The 18,659-nt window shown below is 40.7% G+C and overlaps 1 protein-coding gene across 2 annotated transcripts in view; it reads left to right on the top strand.

The window, feature by feature from the left end:
• Nucleotides 1-18,659, top strand: part of DLC1 (DLC1 Rho GTPase activating protein) — a 413,813-nt gene that overhangs the window by 389,359 nt on the left and 5,795 nt on the right. For both annotated transcript variants that reach the window (XM_067530650.1, XM_067530651.1), the window contains 6 exons: nucleotides 5,581-5,644; nucleotides 8,726-10,149; nucleotides 10,973-11,149; nucleotides 13,139-13,298; nucleotides 13,513-13,711; nucleotides 17,334-17,547. In XM_067530650.1, coding sequence (XP_067386751.1) covers nucleotides 5,581-5,644; nucleotides 8,726-10,149; nucleotides 10,973-11,149; nucleotides 13,139-13,298; nucleotides 13,513-13,711; nucleotides 17,334-17,547 — 2,238 coding nt within the window. The remainder of the gene's footprint in view (nucleotides 1-5,580; nucleotides 5,645-8,725; nucleotides 10,150-10,972; nucleotides 11,150-13,138; nucleotides 13,299-13,512; nucleotides 13,712-17,333; nucleotides 17,548-18,659) is intronic.

The following is an 18,659-nucleotide window of genomic DNA, read 5'->3' as shown; positions in this document are numbered from 1 at the left end:
AAAGGTTCTGTTTTTATAGTCTTTTACCTTAATGATAAGTTAAAATCTTTTGGAAATGGAATCTGACAAAGCAGTCTTCTGATCAAGGTAACCAGCTCAAGATGACATGGTCTTTTTGTGGAAGAAGCAAGTGTTTTATATAGCTGTTGCAAAATAGCCCATTTGCTTTAGTCTTCAAATGCAATATACAATATAATTTCCATATTAGCCCAAAGGATTACTATATACAAAAACCAAAGACAGAGTTTCTGAAGGCTATAACACATTGTTTTGAAGCCATTGTGATTGATCTGGCAGTATTGTACAAATGAAGAATGTTTTGGTTTATGTAAAATTTTGGGGGACACATTCAGATTCTATTAATCTGAAATAAAACCAAAATAACTCCATGGAGCAACTCTGAAATCAGAATTTGGACACAGATCCTTTATAAATATTGCTCCATATTAATAGGTTATGAAATTCTGTGTTCCTTTAGAGTTCCTTCCTACTCCTTTGGTTAACTTTTTAAGTCAATTAAATATCTTTGGCTTGGTTACCTCTAGCTAATGTGGTTTGGAATTAATGTGCTGCTATATTTTTCATGCTTTTTGCATTTATTTTGACTGATGTTAAAGACACTTTGTAAACATTATAATGATTAATTTAGGAAAGAGCTTACAACTGTTGTCACAGAGCCATAAATCTATCACTATATCTTGGCTGAAAATCTTGATAGTTGGAATTCTCTTGCATTTTTAGCACAATGTTCAGTTAATACCCAAATGCAATTGATAGTAACAAAATAATGGGGTGGGTGTGGGGGGGTGTGTGTGGGCGTGTGTGTGTGTGGAATGTACCTCTCCATGTCCATCCATGTTGCCTTCTTGCATTTATTGCACATTTTACAAAGAAAAGACTTTAAATTACAAACACAAATTTGAAAACACAGACAACAGAAGTGATCAGAATTATACATAATTTAACAGTGCTCATGATACTTAGCAGCAACACAGTAGAAATCATTAGAAAAATAATCTGTTACTGATTATGAAATGTATGGTTAGCAGATAACATCAGGGATTATATCCTAATCTGCCTGAGATGCTTCAGGTGGTTACTGTCAGCAGAACCTGTTTATTTGTTAAGGAGTTCTGTATAGTGACTAGGAATTTATCTTCAAAGGGATACTGGGTGGGTGCACAATGTGCAAATGAAGCAAGGTACTGACACGTGCTTACCCTAAAGGATGTTGCTAACTAAGTACAAATTTTATATCAGACTGTTATGGAAATCTCTCATTTTTTGCATTTCTTAAGCACCACCCCTGTAGTGGCTATACGCAGGCATAGCTGCATGAGAGATATCAGAATGCATTTAAATCCTGTGGCTCCCAGACTTTTGGGCCAACTAAAATGACTGTGGCAGACTAACATGACTAGTGCTTGCAGCTCCTTTGAGGTTTGGAGGGACCCACCACCATTGCAGGTTAGAGCATGCGCAAATTAATAGGAGGCAAGCAGTGGAGACACATTGGGACCCAGCATAGAGACTCATCATTGAGGAAAAGACTACGTTTCAATTACAAAAATCTGAAGTACCAGTATTTAAGCATACTGTATTAATGACTGGGAACCACTACTTTAACATAGACAGAGTAGTGGGCCAAATTTTGCCCTCAGTTACACTATTCACAGGTATCACTGAAGGCAGAATTTGGCCCTGTAGCAATTTATTAAAGCTTATGGCTGAGTATCTGAATATAACTTTAAATGCCCAGTACCCAAGAAGTATTTTTGTAGGCAGGGGGGTTGGGCAACTAAAGGCCAGGGGGGAGGAAAGAGAGACAGATTGGATGAGGATCTGGAATGAAGGAAACTGGGTCTGGCTAGAAAGACTGGGGACAAGGATCCAGGAGGGATTGGGAATGGCTGAATAAAGAGACAAGGATGAGAGCGAGGAGAGAAGATTGGGAATGGGAGGGGGTTTTAGAGGTGAGGAGGCAGAAAGGGTCCATATTGGGGAGAACAGTCAGAGAGTCTGTGCTCACTAGAGACCATTCTCCTCTAGAGCCTGGACTGGAACCCATGATTTCTGAATCTCACCCCTCCTCCGCTCTCGGCAGATACCTGTGCAACCCACTGGCGATGTGTCCAAGTGCTCTAATGCTAAGTACTGTGAAAAAATCAGGTCCGAAGTGTTTCAAATTCACACACACACACACACCCCCCAATTAGTAGATGATTTTTACTTTAATCTTGCTGTGCCTCAGTTCCTCGTCTGGCAATGGGAATAATATCACCACTTCATTTTATAAGGGAAAATAAATAATAAATGTTTGAACCCGATTCAGATGCTATCATTATGAGAGGCTTTGAAAATCCCAGGAGGAAATTAAAATTCTTGTCTTCAGAGCAGGGTTTGAATAGTGTGTAGGAAATAAGACCTAAAGCCACACATTCAACAATGAGGAGAATACATAATATTGATTAAGTGAGCACTCTCCCTCCTGTGCACTGAATGCGGCAGGGATCCTGTAGAAAAATAGTATATGATCATGTAATTAAAGACTGTAGCATAATGCATATGCATCAGGGGACTGAATTAAGGTTGCAAAGGTAACATTAATCCTGGCATTTCCGTGTGTGTGTGTGTCCGTGTGTGTGTGTGTGTGTGTGTGTGTGTGTGTGTGTTCGTTCAGTGGAACTGCTCATAGAGTAAGGCACTACCATGCATCATGAGTAAAGGTTTTGGAGTCTCGCCCTATATAAACAAGCTGGATGTGTGATTATAGGACTGTTACATGAAGCACATACATCTGAGACATCTTTATGGAGCATTTAGAGTTTCAAAGGGAAACTGTTTTTTTAACAATGAAAACATGTCAGATCTGAAACAGTATCTTTACTTCTGGTTGTTCCTGAAACTGATTTCATTCATGAAGGGATGATATTAACTGGCATTCATATTTGTGTTTGTGAGGGGTTGGGGGTTTTGTTGTTGTTTTGGGGTTTTTTTTTAAGGGATCTCTGTAGAAATGGTCTCTACACTTATCTCATTCAGCTGTCCAAGGGTTTTGTTTTAAATAGGGGGGCTACAATATAATCTTTGTGAAATCAAAGACACTCTTATCAGTCAAGCTCTAAATATGTTTTCCCTGACAGATCAAAGTGGTCAGGCTAGTTAAATGCAATAGTCTGGAAATAGATAAAACCTGATATGGGGACTCAGTGGCAGCTTTTTTGCTGTATGAGGCAAATGCTTTAATACTGTAAAATTCACAAATTGTTATACAAAACAGAACTAAAGACCAAGTTAGTATGCCCTTGGGTTGAGGCCCAGAATTCCAAACTAAAAATCAAAAGTTAAGGAAGAGCCAAGTAGCGTTTACTCCTCTGGAAAATATTATAGTGACCTGTGGTTTGAGTAATTAACAGTTGATGCACGATAGTGCCAAGTATGCTTTTTAAAAAGCTAGTTTAGTTTAGTTTGCAACTGAAGGTTTGGAGGAATTCATTTTTTTTTTAAAGAAAAATTAACACCTTTCTTCAATTAAATGAACAATTGCTTTTATGTAGTCCAGAAAAGGAGGGTTAGTAGTCACAATCACATAGCTGAGTCCTGTTGTAAAAGCTATTTTTGGACAACTCTGTTACATTTTGGTGTTTTTGTTTTTCTTTCGTGTTAATCATTTAAAAATTACACTGAACATACAATATTAGCACACCTCAAGAGGTCATCCAAAAAAGACAATCAACATATCTCATCAATGTTTTGTCTGAGAAAAAAGTCCCCTATAATATTTTGAAAGGAGATAAGAGAAAGGGAGCGGGTAAAGGAGGAAGAAAAAATAATACATATAAATACATTCTTCAGCTAGTTGTTTTGAATCTTACTCTGTGTAGACTCAGGTAATAGTTGAACCTGTGGTTTTTCATTAAGGCAGCCACGCTTCCATCTGTGTAGGGCCCTCCTCAGGTTCATTTTTAAAAAAACAAACAAAACTATTTGGTAAGGCGGCACGCAACCAAAATATCAACTTCCCTCTGATACTTGTCTAAAGACCAGTGGGCCTTATTCTGCTCTCCAGTACGCATTCAGGAGTAACTCCATTAAAGCCAATGAAGTTGCACATGTGTAAAGTCACTCTAAGCAGAATCACACCCAGCAAGTTTCATCGCACAGTGTAATTACACTGAAGACAACATGGAGCGATGTTTTTAAAGTGTTTTGGAATGGTGTTGTGCACTGTAATCTTTGACAGTTGGAGTCAGGACAGTCTCTTGCATAGGGCATAGGTGTGAGAGTCAAGGCCTAGGTTCTACTCTCAGTTCCTCCTCAGTAAATGGGACTAATGCCACCCCTTCATTTTCTAGGGGTGTTGTGAAAAAAGATAGCAGTGTTTGAGAGAACCTCAGATACTACAGTGATGAGAGCCATGGGAGAGCATGTGAGAAAATTACTAATTCTGTCTTCAGAGCAGGGTTTGAATAGCGTGCAGAAAATAAAGCCAAGGACCACACATTGAACAATGTGGAAAACACTCTGCCACAGACTTGCTGTGTGACCTTGGTTTTGCTTTAAAGATGTTAAAATTGTAAAATAAAAATCTACAATTTAAACTGGGAATATTATATGCCCGATTCTGCTCTCAATTAACTCAGTGGCCCAACTAATGAATGGACTAAGAAAGGTCAAATCACTCTGCTTTGAACTGTATGCACTCAGGGCCTACCCAACACCACTGAATTTAACAGAAAGACTTCCGTTGACTTCAGTTGGCACTTGATCAGTGCCCAGAGAAGATTATACAGAAAGATGCATGTAATACCTTAAGGTATGCAACCTAGCAGTTAAAAGTACATTTCATGGGGAGCCTGGTTAATTATAGCTGCTGTACTCTTACCTAGTAATAAATTTTGGTTTTGTTTAAATGTATTTTATTTTGAGAGCCACAGTCTTAGATATGAAAGAAACTGTACAGACTTGGAATAAAGAACAAGGTCTGTGATTTTTTTTTTTTTTTTTTTTTAAACAGATTAGCAGAGTTGTCCTGGGGCTATATTGAAAGTAATTATATTACACAACACAGGAACAAAATAGGCACCTGATGTGTGGAAAATTAGTTTTCCTTTTTGAGGCTTCAGCTAGAAGGGTAAAAAAATTAAAGCAACAGCACGCTGCATCTCTCACACACGGATTCAGAGGAGAAGCACTTTCTTTGTATCTTACTCTCAGTATGTCGGGATAATTTGCTTCAGGGTTATATGTAATAAGATATTTGATATTAAGGAATAATTATTAGTAATTCATTAATGTAAAGGCATTGTTTAGTTAGTCACTTGCCTCTCGTTGAATAGATTCAGGGAAACTAGTAAATGCTCATCCACTCCCACCTTCTCACCCATAATTCAGCTGAAATAATGTGTTAATAATTAAGCATAATAAGTGCTAATTGAGGCTCCCTTTGTGGCTATTTGTTTGCAAAGGAGTTTGGAGATAGCCTTCACAAAAGCCTTTTAATTGAAATAGCCAATGTCACAAAAGTCATACACTGCTGTTAATGTTGGTTTGTTGTTGTTTTTTTTTTTTGCTCTACAGGCGCTTAAATACTTTAAACAAATGTGCAGTGATGAAGCTAGAAATTAGTCCACATAGAAAAAGGGTAAGTGTGTTTAACATCCTACATTACAGAACCATAAAAAAAAAAAAAAAGCTGAAAATGATCTCGTCGTTCATCCAATATAAGCTGCAGCGCAAGATTGTTCCTGAGCCGACTCTGGCATCCTCACACAGGCAAAACACCCTTTACACGTCATTGTGATTTTTTTGATTAAGGACTGCAGGATTTGGCCATATAAGCGAATACACTCATTGACTCCACTAAATCTTTTATGCACACTGGGCCCAACCCTGACAGACCCTGAACACTCTCAACTACTATGACATGTCAGTGCACTTGAGTCAACTATAACACTCTCATGTTCAGTCGTGATGGTTAAGAGTACAGTTAGCTCATATTATGCTGACTGATTATCGTGAACCAGAGTAAATCATCATCTCAGCTAACTTGAGTTGACTCTTGAGAACCATGTTAGAAAACTAGGACACTTCATCATGTAGGCAAGCTTAGTGGAAGTTAAGGGCTCCCGGCCCTTCTCTGTAATTGAGCATCTTTTGGGTTGGGCCCATTACTTTGCTTTTTCATTCACAGTTTAAAATACTAATCCACACTAAGGCAAAATCTCCGAAGAATACAAGCTTGAAGTAGTTTGCATATTGATAAGGAAATCAGCATGGCTTGTAGAGTTTCTTTGCTGTTCACTCAAGACAATCTCATTGGTCAGTGAGACTTAAAGTAAGACCACTACAATTTAAGATGAGCAATGGTAGAATTTCTGGTATGGATTTGGTATGATAGTATTTATGAAAAGCTTAGTTGTGCTTATTGATTTTTAATAATAAGGTACAAATAAAGATAATATAATACATTCTACCCCTACCTAAGTCCTTGATTGATGGGCAAAGACAATGTGAAAGATTTTTTTGTCACATCTCTTCAGTTCAGTTGAACAGCTGGATAGCAGTCTGAAAACATGCCTGCATGCTAGGAGGAAACAAGTCAAAAAGGTCAACAGTAGTCAGGACTGTCCCCTTGAAGTGAGTAGTTGCAGATAAAGATGACTAAACTTATGCAATACAATAGTGCCCTACTTGTGACAAGAATGCATGCAAATGCTCTACGGCTGTTTACCAAGGATCAGTCTTTTTTTTTTTTAATTAATTTTTTTCCTATCAGTTTGTGGTATGTAGCAAAAAGGATTCTGAAAGATGACATTTTGTGATAGCATACATACAGGAAATGTATAATGACGTTTTCTGACTACCAGAAGATTTCTGTTTCCTGGGGTCGTCTCTTTTTTTTTTTTTTTTCCTGAGCTGCATTAAACATCAGAATGATCAATATTTTTATTAGAGATGGATCCAATTTTCTACTGTCTGGATTGTGTGTTTCGGTTTGGACCCATTTCTGTTTTTTACACAAGCATTAGTGTAGTAATATATGAACATAGGGCCAAATTCCAGTTTTGTTGATTTTAACTAAGACCAGGATTAGGCTCTTAAGCCTTGTTTACACTAGGAAAATTACCTGTTGCTGACTAAGTGTGTCTGCAATGGGTGCATCTGAATGAATACTGTTTTCTTGGTCTCCCCTTGTACTCAAATCACATTCAGCCCCAATCCAGCAGTACCCATTGTCAGCTACAGGCAATTTTCCTGTTGTAGGCAAATTTCCCAGTTTAATGAACAAGGCAAACTTCTCTATTGTTTCCTCACTCATGAATAGGTTTTGGCATCAGGACCCCAGAGAAGGGGGGACACTGCACTATGTGCTGTACATGTATTTGATTGCAAACATAAGTATTGTGTTTTACTTTTTTCCTTACTTTCTGAAGTGCCGTAGTAAGACTATAAAAGGAACTGGAGCTAGCGGAAGACATCCCATTAGAGGCTACATGAATAAAGCACTTTGAATGATAAGTGTGTTCTCTGGAAGATAAGATAAATTGTTCGTGTGTTCCTCATCTAACACATGGCTTCTGGGTTTTTTAATTTTGGTTGGTTTGTTTGTTTCAGTCTTTTTTATTAAAACAATGTAAATAAATAAACCGAAACTTTGGCACATATTGGATTATGTAGAAGACTAGCTTTGGCATTGATTACCTTTTGTTCTTTGTTGAGCACCAAAGGTGTATCCTCCATTGCTGTGTTGTGTTGTTGAAATAGTATTCTTTAGTTCCTTTCTTCCAACCTTTGTGTCCTATGATCTCCACGTAAATGGAAGAGAAGTGTGTTGGTCATACAAGATCATTCACTTCCAGTAAAAGGTTGAGGCTTAAGTGACAATGTTGAAGCATATCCTCAAGCACTCCCCATACATCAAAGTATAATCAGTGGAGATGTTACTTACAATTTACTTGTGTTATACACTGTTGTTGGCTTTTGCTGCTCGGTATCTATGAAGTAATGTTAAAATTGCCTGGAGCCAGTCTGAAGTAGAAACTTCACAGGACAGTCTTAAAGTGTCAGCTTCTGGGTTGTGGGGAGGAAAGGACCAGGTAAGAGCCTGGAGGCATTAAACTGTGGCAGTGTAATAGCTTCTCTTACTAGCTCATTAGTCACAGTTATAAGACCTTTTAAGCTTCAAGGATGGGTAAGAAGTTCAGCTACTACAATTCAGAATGTCTGAGAAGCAGCTCTTAATTGCAAAGGAGAATATAAACACAGAGCCACTATCAACAGAGAGTAGCATTGGAGGGAGTCCAGAGGGAGCCCTGCCCATCACTGACTCCAGTTTAAAATTTTATGCATGCCAGGAATTTCCACTGATCTCAAGGGTATCCACTGTGACCAATTAATTAAAAGCCCATGTATACTGGGGTTTGTTGAAAAGAGCAATTTAAGGCAGATTATATTATTTGCTCTGTTTGCTTTATGTCTATAAGACAGCTTCTTTTTAATCAACTTCAATTTAAAAAAAATAGTCTTAAAACACATTTCATATCATATGTTATCATTAACTTAAAAGGCCCAATCTTGCTCTCATTGAAGTCCGTGGCTGTTTTGATATTAACTTAAATGAGCGCAAGATCAGGCCCTTAGCTAAATCCTTTTAGTAAGTATATTTAAGTATCACCACTACCAGTTTGCCATTATACCTTATGGATGCTCTCTTTGCTTGCAGAGTGAAGATTCTGATGAAGATGAGCCTTGTGCGATAAGTGGCAAATGGACTTTTCAAAGGGACAGCAAGAGGTGGTCCAGGCTTGAGGAGTTTGTTTTCCCTCCAAAACAGGATTTGAATCCCTCATCCCCAGAAGCTCCTTGCCTGACAAACGCAGCTAGCCACGAAAGCGTGCTGACAGACCTCAGCGAGCGTCAGGAGGTGGCTTCCATTCACAGCACCAGTAGCACCAGCAGCCACCTCGTCGCCCCCCAGAGCGAGGCCACCACCACCAGAACAAACTCCGTTGTTAGCGTTTGCTCATCAGGCAACTTCATAGCGAACGATGACTCCTTCGGCAGCCTTCCCTCGCCTAAGGAGCTGTCTAGCTTCAGCTTCAACATGAAAGCCAATGAAAAGAATGCCAGGTCTAAAACAAAGAGCCTGTTAAAGAGGATGGAGAGTTTGAAAATCAAGAGCTCTCACCATGGCAAAAATAAAGCCCCTTCGAAGCTAGGTCTTATCATCAGCGGGCCCATCCTGCAAGAGGGAATGGATGAGGACAAGCTAAAACAGTTTAACTGTGTGGAAATTTCTACTCTCAATGGCAATCATATTAACGTCCCCATGGTACGAAAAAGGAGTGTCTCCAATTCCACCCAGACCAGCAGTAGCGGCAGCCAGTCTGAGACGAGCAGCGCTGTCAGCACACCCAGCCCTGTCACAAGAACACGCAGCCTCAGTGCGTATAATAAAAGGGTGGGAATGTACCTCGAAGGCTTTGACCCCTTCAACCAGTCAACGTTCAGCGATGTCATGGAGCAGAACTTTAAGAACCGGGGAAGTTTTGCAGAAGACACTGTGTTTTTTATCCCTGAAGACCACAAGCCAGGCACCTTTCCCAAAGCCCTCTCCAATGGTAACTTCTCCCCATCAGAGAGCAATACTTCCGTGAACTGGAGAACTGGGAGCTTTCATGGACATGGCCATCTCACCCTCAGGAGGGAGAACAGTGCAGAAAGCTCCAAGGAACTAAGCATTGGGAAAAGGCGCAACTCCTCCAGCTCAGTGAGCAGCCGCCTTAGCATTTATGACAATGTACCAGGCTCAATTCTGTATTCCAGTACAGGCGACTTGGCTGATCTGGAGAATGAGGACATCTTCCCAGAGCTGGATGATATCCTGTACCATGTAAAAGGGATGCAGAGAATAGTAAACCAGTGGTCAGAGAAGTTTTCAGATGAAGGGGACTCTGATTCAGCACTAGATTCGGTTTCCCCATGCCCTTCCTCTCCAAAGCAGATTCACCTGGATGTAGATAATGATCGAACAACCCCCAGTGACCTTGACAGTACAGGAAATTCGTTGACTGAGACTGAAGAGCCCTCAGGAATGCAGGACAGACGGGACTCTGGGGTGGGTGCATCATTGACACGGTCCAACAGGTCAGTAACGGGGGCTTCTCCCACTAGGCCCAACTGAAGCCTTAGCTTCTCCCACTAGGCCGTAACTGAAGCAGCTGTGGTGATTAAAGCAAATATGTGACATTTACATATCATTTTCAAAAATTAAGGGTGAGAATAATATTTTTATAGCACCTTTAATCCACAGTGGTTTCCAAATTACTTTAATATAGTGCATGTGTTTATTCAAAATGTTGTGTCCACCACTGAAATGCAACTCTTTCTGTAGTGCAGTGTGAGAGTCACCTTCACCAGCAACATTAAAATAGTTTTTGGGGTGGGTGAAGAGTAACTTGTCAACTGAAACTGGGGTATATGGGAAATGCAGAATATAATTGCCCAGATTCTAAATCAGCCAAGATACCTGTGGTAGTATCCCTATTCTTTTCCCAAAATGGCCATACACTCTTTTGTGATACTATGTGGTCAAAAGCCTTGATTTTACAACTTGTTCAAAATATGCCAGTTCCAACAGCCTAGTGCATGCCCCTTCGCACCATATTGTGCAAATTACTGCGATGCTGTCACGGCAATCAGCCCAGGTTGCATGCTCCCACGTTAACACCTGGGAAATATGCCTTATCTATTGTATATCAAAAATTCCTATCTCCTGATGTCAGAGAAATCTCAAAATAGAATGGGTATTATTAATGCTGTTCTGCTAAGAAGGCACAGTCTTAAACAACACTCATTAGAACAAGTGGCCTCCGTATCATTAGAGAGAGTCCCTTCACTGTGGTTTTCACATGCATCTTCCAAAGACACTTCAGTAAATTGCCTTTTATTCCCCCCTCCATCCCTACAGGCACAGACTGAGATGGCACAGTTTTCAGAGCTCCCACCGGCCCAGCTTGAGCTCTGCGTCATTACAGATTAACAGCCAGTCAGTGGCACAGATGAACCTACTGCAGAAATACTCGCTTTTGAAGTTAACTGCCCTCCTGGAGAAATACACGCCTTCCAATAAACATGGCTTCAGCTGGTAAGCACCATTCAAACCTAGGGATTTGCCAGGAATGAATATAGAAAACATGTTACTAACCTCCAACTATCTTCCCTGTTCACCTGCATCTGCACCTAATTAGCACCTCATTCTGCCACACTCCTGGCTGGCTATAGCCTCAGATAACACTGCTAAAACCATTAACCCTTTGCATTGTCTTAATTTCATTGGGTGGCAGATGCTTCTTAATAGGGAGCCACAGAGAGCGCAGTTAATGTGGAGGGACGTGCATTTCAGTACAGATGCTGATGGAGCACAGACCAGCTGTTTATGTTGGGAAAAGTCTAGCTAGTATCCACAGCACTAAGGAATAATCCTATATTAAAACAGTCTGCTCTTAGGGGGACCTACTTCAGTACGTCTTAAGCCTGTCTTTAAAGTCTCCTGCCTTTTCTCCTTCATTAGAAGCATTCTTAATATTATTTATTGAGTGCCAGAGCAATTCATGTGGAGTGAGTTTCCCTCAGTTCTAGTGTGTCGCTATCTGACAACCAATTTTTTTATGCTAAATACATTTTGTTTTAAAAGGAAAAAAACAAATCCAGTTACAAATCCAGAACAAAATGAAAAAATTCAGCAAGTTTGGAAAAACAGTGGCATTTTCCTGTAGCTACTTCAGGTGTTCATTACGCAGTCAATACCGTTTGTCAGATTAGTGAAATAGAAAACCTGTTATTGCCACATTTGTATTGCAGTCTGTGCAACCCTAAAGCAGCAAAAAGTACAATATAGTTGGGGTTTTTCCCCCCTTGGTTTTTGCAGCCTCCTTCTTTCTTCAGGAGTCTCAGTGAGTATTTAATTCCAACATCAAAGTAGCTCCTGTTCAAAGGCTGTTATTATGTGAACCGTCCTAAATACAGAAGTTGTTTGTTCTGAAAGACCGAAATAAGTATTGACCAGTTATCCTTGCATGCTTCAGATTCTCGGTGAAGATTGTAATGTGTTTTTTCACATTCTGCTGGCGTGTTTTCTGACAAAGCTAGTATTATTCACACATATACCAATAATGCCCCATGTTTAACTACATTGTAATATAATGTGATTCTTTTTATGTTTTGTGGAACGGATTAGCCTCCAAAAGCATAATACATTGTTTGTATAGTTCTGTATGTGCAGAAGTTAAGAGTCTCCGTTTTCTAATGATGTTTTGTCCTGCAAGGTTTTGTATCCTACATTAACTTTCTCTTTCATTAGTGAGATGACCTCAACACTTTCAGATGCTAAAGGAATTTTTTTTATTTTTGAAAACAACACTCTTGAGAATCCAAGAGTAAATAATTCTTCTGAGTTCTGTTAAATTTTTCCTCTGAGTCAAAAGCAAATGGAAAGGTCTCTCATTGAAACAAGGGGCCTGCATAGGAGGGGGGTCCCTCAAAGAGGTCATTTGAAGAACTGAAATTTTTAGCTGACAAACTCCAATGTATTACATCAGCTTCCCGCTGTTATACATGCTGGTGTGTGGTGGACCTGGTTTGAGAGTTTTATAGAACAAGTGGTTGACATACAAAAAGCTCATTGTTCACATGCCCATCTTTCCTGAGAGACCTAAAGAAGATACATTATAAAGGGTTGTTGGCCACAGGATTTATTTTGACTCTTACTGTACTTCAACCTGGCCCCTGTTGTTCTGCCCCACAGCATTTGTCGTACTGGTGTTGATAGACTAGCACCACATGTTAATGCTTGCAATCAACATATAGCCCCCTCCTACCATTAAGCTTGTGTCATAGAGATGCTCCATTCTCAACCCCCCGCCTTCCTCCTAAGTATTTTGTGTTTTCAGAGCTACAACTAAGCCTTTCTCATAGTATTCAGTCCGTTAAAGTCTTTCTATTTCACTTATCTTTTTTAGCATGTTACAACTGCTGGAATCCAGAATATAGGGGTGGGCGGCTGTGAGGAGAATGATGTGTATGCTGTGCTAACATGTACGCTTTCTTCTTCTTCTCATTATCTCTGCTTAAACAGGGCTGTACCAAAGTTTATGAAAAGGATTAAAGTCCCAGATTATAAGGATCGAAATGTGTTCGGAGTTCCCCTGCCAATTAATGTCCAGCGTACAGGGCAGCCTCTCCCACAGAGCATTCAGCAAGCCATGCGGTACCTCCGCAACCACTGTTTGGATCAGGTTGGTTTCACTTCACTACTATTCCACTACACTTTCACCATCCCAGAATTTGATTATTTGTTGTTTTCAAGCCAAATCTTGAAGGCTTTTCTACTCTAGCCTTATTCAGGCACCATTCCCACTGGAATCAGTGGGTAGGACTGTAGAATTTGGCATATCCTTGGTGGATTTAATGTCTCGTCTCTTTTTTCTTTAAATATGCAAACACATGTAGGTTGGGCTGTTCAGGAAATCTGGAGTCAAGTCAAGAATCCAGGCTTTGCGCCAAATGAATGAGAGCTCAACAGACAGCATTACCTATGAAGGCCAGTCTGCTTACGATGTGGCAGACATGCTAAAGCAGTACTTTCGTGATCTTCCTGAGCCACTCATGACCAACAAACTCTCTGAGACATTCTTACAGATCTACCAATGTAAGTCCTCAGATTTCCAGGGTGAGACTGAAAATTGGGCTCTGGTTGCAGAGAAATATGCATTCCCAAATGTGCAGTCCTACAATGTCTAATTTGCGAGGCTGAACTGCCAAAAATATCCCTCATCTGGGCACACCATGTGTTAGCTGCTTAGGGAATTTGCAAACAAATGGCACTGATACCATCCCATACTTTCTCTTCTTTTTGAAGTATCCATTATTTGTCATCCTGCCTCTAGTGAAACTGATTTTTGGTTCTCTAGTTATATGGTGACATTGATGACAAATTCTCCCAGTGTCATTTCTCTCTCTGAATGCTTGGAATAAATATAAACCTTTTGCCTCCTTGAATTGAATTCCCCGTCTTCTGTAAGCACACTTGGTGTTTGAGATTTAAAATAAAGTCCATGTCTCATCTGAGAGCAGGAGATGGCATACAGATACATGGCAGAAATTGCAAATTCGCTTCAAAAGTACTGTGTCCTTTTACCTCAGGATTGCCCAAAATTCCTTAATCGTGTGTCATTTTACACTTGATAGCAGCACTCATAAGCTTATGAAAATGTATTTAAGCTTGCAGCTGCCATTTTATCATTTCTACGACTGGTGCATAAGGTGGGATCCACAGAGGTACGCAGGCACCTGAGGCCCAGTTTTGGCTCCACTGCAATCCACAAAACTCCTGCCGAATCCTGTTAGCACCTAAACTCACTTGGCACCTTTGGACTTGTCTACACAAAATATTGGTTCATGGCATGCTGGGGGGTGACTCTGCCCCGCACCAGTCTGCCACAGACTTGCCACGTGGGCCCTGCTGTTGTGCAGTAACAGTTAGTTAATGGACTTCGATCCCAGTCCTGTTTCAAAGAGGGCTAAGATCAAGGTGCATGCCCTTAACCAGAGTCATTTTCACTCTCTCTAACCCAATGGCCATTTAATTTAGCCACAGTGGAACTGTCGGGGCTAGAGAGGTGAGAAGCTCTGGTCCAGTCTCCCAGTTCCAACCACTTTTATCCACGGTGGAACAGCTTCAAGAGGACAGGTTGAGAGAGCCCCACATGAGACTATCCTGTAGCTCAGTGGTTAGAGCTCTGTCTTGAGAACTGGGAGACCCCTGCTCAAATTGGTTCTGGGTCTTTCATATCCCAGGCAAGTGCTCTAACCATCCTGTAAAAGTGATAAGGTGGATGGTACTACTGATGCTGCCACCACCAGAAGCCATTCTGCATGGCACAAGCAGACACCTAACTCATTCTGCAAGAAACACCTTAGGCACCTAAGCCCTCTGACTCTAGGCAGACAGTTCCGGTTCATGGATCGGTAAGCAGAGTTAGGCACCTCTCCCCAAGATAGTGGCAGGGCTTAGCACACACGCCTCTCATTGGTATCTCCTGTTAGTTAGCTCAGGTGCCTGGCATGCTGGTTCTTTGTGGATTGCATTCTTAGGCACTTATCTTTCCCTCTTCATTGTACAGGGAGCTGAGATGCCTAACTCGGCTTTTTGGATCGCAGAATTGTTCCTGTGGATTTTTTTTTCCTAGGTGCCTAAAAGTGAGCTGCCATGACACTCAGCACTGCAATGCTGAAGTCCCTTTGTGGATCCCAACCCTAGCTAGTGTAGTAATTGATAATCATTCCAACCATGGTATGTATAGGGTGATTGCTAAAACTAAGGCTTTTGGAAGACTGTAGTCTAATTATCTGGAAAGATACAACTAATCTCTTAGCAGGGTGATTTGCCATCATTTCAGCTTGATAAACTGAGTTCTGAACAGTGTGATGTATTGTGTAGGGTGTCTTTTGATGACTGCAAAACAAATGCTCAGATCACACCCAACACTGCATATTCCCCTAATAAATTTTCCTCTGTGTTGAGCTGTTAGGATGAGAATACTGAACCATTCCTTTGGAATCAGTGGGGACGGTTCAGCTGTCATAATGTTTAGATCCCCTGATGTCCTTTGGAGGTCAGGTTGATGGGCCTTGCATCTTCATGCTGCCTCTGTGGTCCCATGCTGTCCTCCTAGCCTCCATGGTAGTGTAGCTCCAATAGAGCTGTGCTACAAAGGACTCTTCATGCTATCCATCTAGATTTCTTAAGTGCATTCACCACCATATCTGAATGCCTTACATCACACAGCACCTTCCCCAAAACTTCCATGGGAATTTTATAGTGCTGAAGAGGTGTGCAAATGCCGATTCAGTCAGCACCAACTTTTTCATGTTGAGTTGATGTGGGATGTATGTGTGTGGGATAGAGGTGGAAAGGAATGACTTTCTCACCACCTCCACACCAACCCTGAAGAGAGATACTTCCTGGTGCGTTTAGTGCCAGGGGAAGTTTGAAATAATGGTACAAAAACTGCATTTCCCCATTCTGTGACTCCTTCCCCAGGAATTGATCTGTAGGGATTCCACTCTCTGCCTGTAAAAGGGGAATGATCTGGGCCCAAACGTTATCATCTGCTGTCCATAGGCAGCAAAATCCTTTGGAACTTATTATAAATTTTGCTTCTGTGTATGGCCATAATTTCCCCTTTCCTTGGTATTATGCAGCATATTGTACACTGGTTCTACCTGTACACCTTTATGCTTGTAAAATTGTGGTGGGTGGAAGGCAGTATATCACATGTAAGATACTTTATTGTACTCTTTAAAACATTTTAACATCACAACCTACATCAGTTTTAAAAAACCCTACCGTTGAGCTTATGCCCAAAGTGATACAAATAAATAGTCTGTTAGGAGGGTGAGACTTACAGATGAGCCATACCACCAAGTTTCTCTTAAGGGATGGCAGTGCTAATGATGGTAGAAATGCCATGTGATTCAGCCCCTCGCATTGCCTTTTTGGAGGTGATTCACTGGCACGCACTTTATGAAAAGCAGAGCTGGCCTGGGTTATTTCATTATTTTTTTCCATCCTTTCAGTTTTTATAAAAACACAGAGTCAAAATTTCCTGACCAACGTGTTTGTTGTTAGTAACCATGGAGCCATGTAATGGTATGGGGCTGCACGTCAGTGACTTTCTTTTTCCACCATATGACTTTGAAAGATCTGCTCAGTAAAACAGATGGGTGGGTGTTTGGTGAAGCACTTTCTGGTATTTTATAGCATCAGTGTTGAAAAGATTTAGTACCCATTTTTTTATATTTTATTTTATTTTATTGCATCACTGATTATTAAATGCATTTCCCTTGTGAACTTTTTGAGCGCTGAAGGATTTTTGCTGGAGTCTGAGTTAGCTGGACTTCTGCTTCCATGTTCACCACCTCCCATGTTCTTACAGTCAGACTTCTGCAGTAAGCAGCCCTTTTAGCAGGACTGTAACGAGTGTAGCACAAGAAATTAAATTCTAATATGAATGGTGGAATCTGCACAACTTTTATACTATTGCGTGTCTCATGAGGCAGGAAATAACTGAGGGTAGGTAAGTTAAGTTAGTGGCAATAAAAAAAAAATTCCTTCATGTGTTGCCCACAACTGGTATGCATCCTGGCGGAAATCACTTCACTTCAAACATGAGTAAAATATTTGAAGCTGGAGTTTGGTTTGGGATGCATTCATGCTTGTGTGTGTGGAAAATCAATGAGCTGATGAGAGTATTACTAATATTATGCAGATGTGCCAAAGGATCAGCGGCTCCAGGCTATCAAGGCTGCGGTTATGCTTCTACCCGATGAGAACAGGGAGGTCCTACAGATTCTTCTTTATTTCCTGAGTGACGTCACCGCTGCAGTGAAGGAAAACCAGATGACTCCAACAAACCTTGCTGTGTGTTTAGCACCTTCCCTCTTCCACTTAAATACTCTCAAGAGAGAGAATTCTTCTCCAAGGTATGTCTCCAGAGAGTGCAGAATATCATTCAGTATTACTATTCCAATGATGCTACTCCCTTATTTGCCAGATAGTGGGATTCCCCTGTTAACAGCTACTGTCTTGAACTTGCTTCATAGTAAGTGAATTCTCTCCCTCCACCCCTTTAATTACATTGGAAGCTTTAGAAGATGTGTTGTGTTTAAAATGTATATTTGATCCCATTTTTGGTGTTGCTGAAGCAGCTATAAAGCAAAACTAACCTTTAGAGACTTCAAAGGTGGTCAAGGAAATGCAACGACCCCCACAATATGGTAGCACCTGTAGCATAATGTGAACTCCTCTAACTTCTCCTGCAGTTGCACCACAGTATTAAAATAATAACTCTAAGTATTGCTGAGGATTAAAAGGGCATGTTTTAGCCTCCTTAGCCTTATCTGCAAGCCTTATACAGTAATTCACCTCGTTCAGTTCTGCCACTACTTTATGTCAAACTAGGTAATTAAACTTTGAGCTCCTGTAGTTTAGGTCAAGCTAAAGAATGGGTGGGTGTTATGAAGTTCATTGGGATGTTCCATTCCAAATAGGGATTGGTAGAAAAATGAAAGAGGTCAGATAAGACTCTGAGGAACAATAGAGTTACCCTCACTCACTGGAGAGGGGCATAGTTTACCCCTAATCAGAGTGAAATAGTCAAATTGGTGCTGCTTCCTCATTCCCTAAACAGACATCTCTCATACATAAACAGACACTACCGCTGCTATTCAGATCAGCGGGGAGAGCATGGAACCAAAGTGTTGACAGACAAGCTTTTATTCCAATTTCCTTTTATCTGGGTGCTAATGGAAAGAAAGGCTTTGCTGTATGGATGATGATTAGTGGATGAAAGTCACCAAATAGATCATCAGGGACTGGAGTCACAAGCAGAGCTAGGCTGAGCATCACAGCATCTAACATTTAAGGGCCCTGCCCCCAAGTGGAACTCAGAATCCTCAGCTGGAAAGGAAGCGATGATAAGTGCTGTTTAAACTTATTCCAAGACATCCTCAAAGGCTGGTTACCAGTCATAGTCCAAAGTCCCTGCAACTCTTTACTAGAGGTGGAGTCTAGATTTCCCATTACAAACACTCAA

The sequence above is a fragment of the Emydura macquarii genome, unplaced genomic scaffold (assembly GCF_026122565.2).
Source record: "Emydura macquarii macquarii isolate MOO-44397 ecotype Brisbane River unplaced genomic scaffold, CSIRO-AGI_Emac_v2 contig_3108, whole genome shotgun sequence".
NCBI classification, from domain to species: domain Eukaryota; kingdom Metazoa; phylum Chordata; order Testudines; family Chelidae; genus Emydura; species Emydura macquarii.
This window is presented reverse-complemented; position numbering and strand designations above follow the sequence as displayed.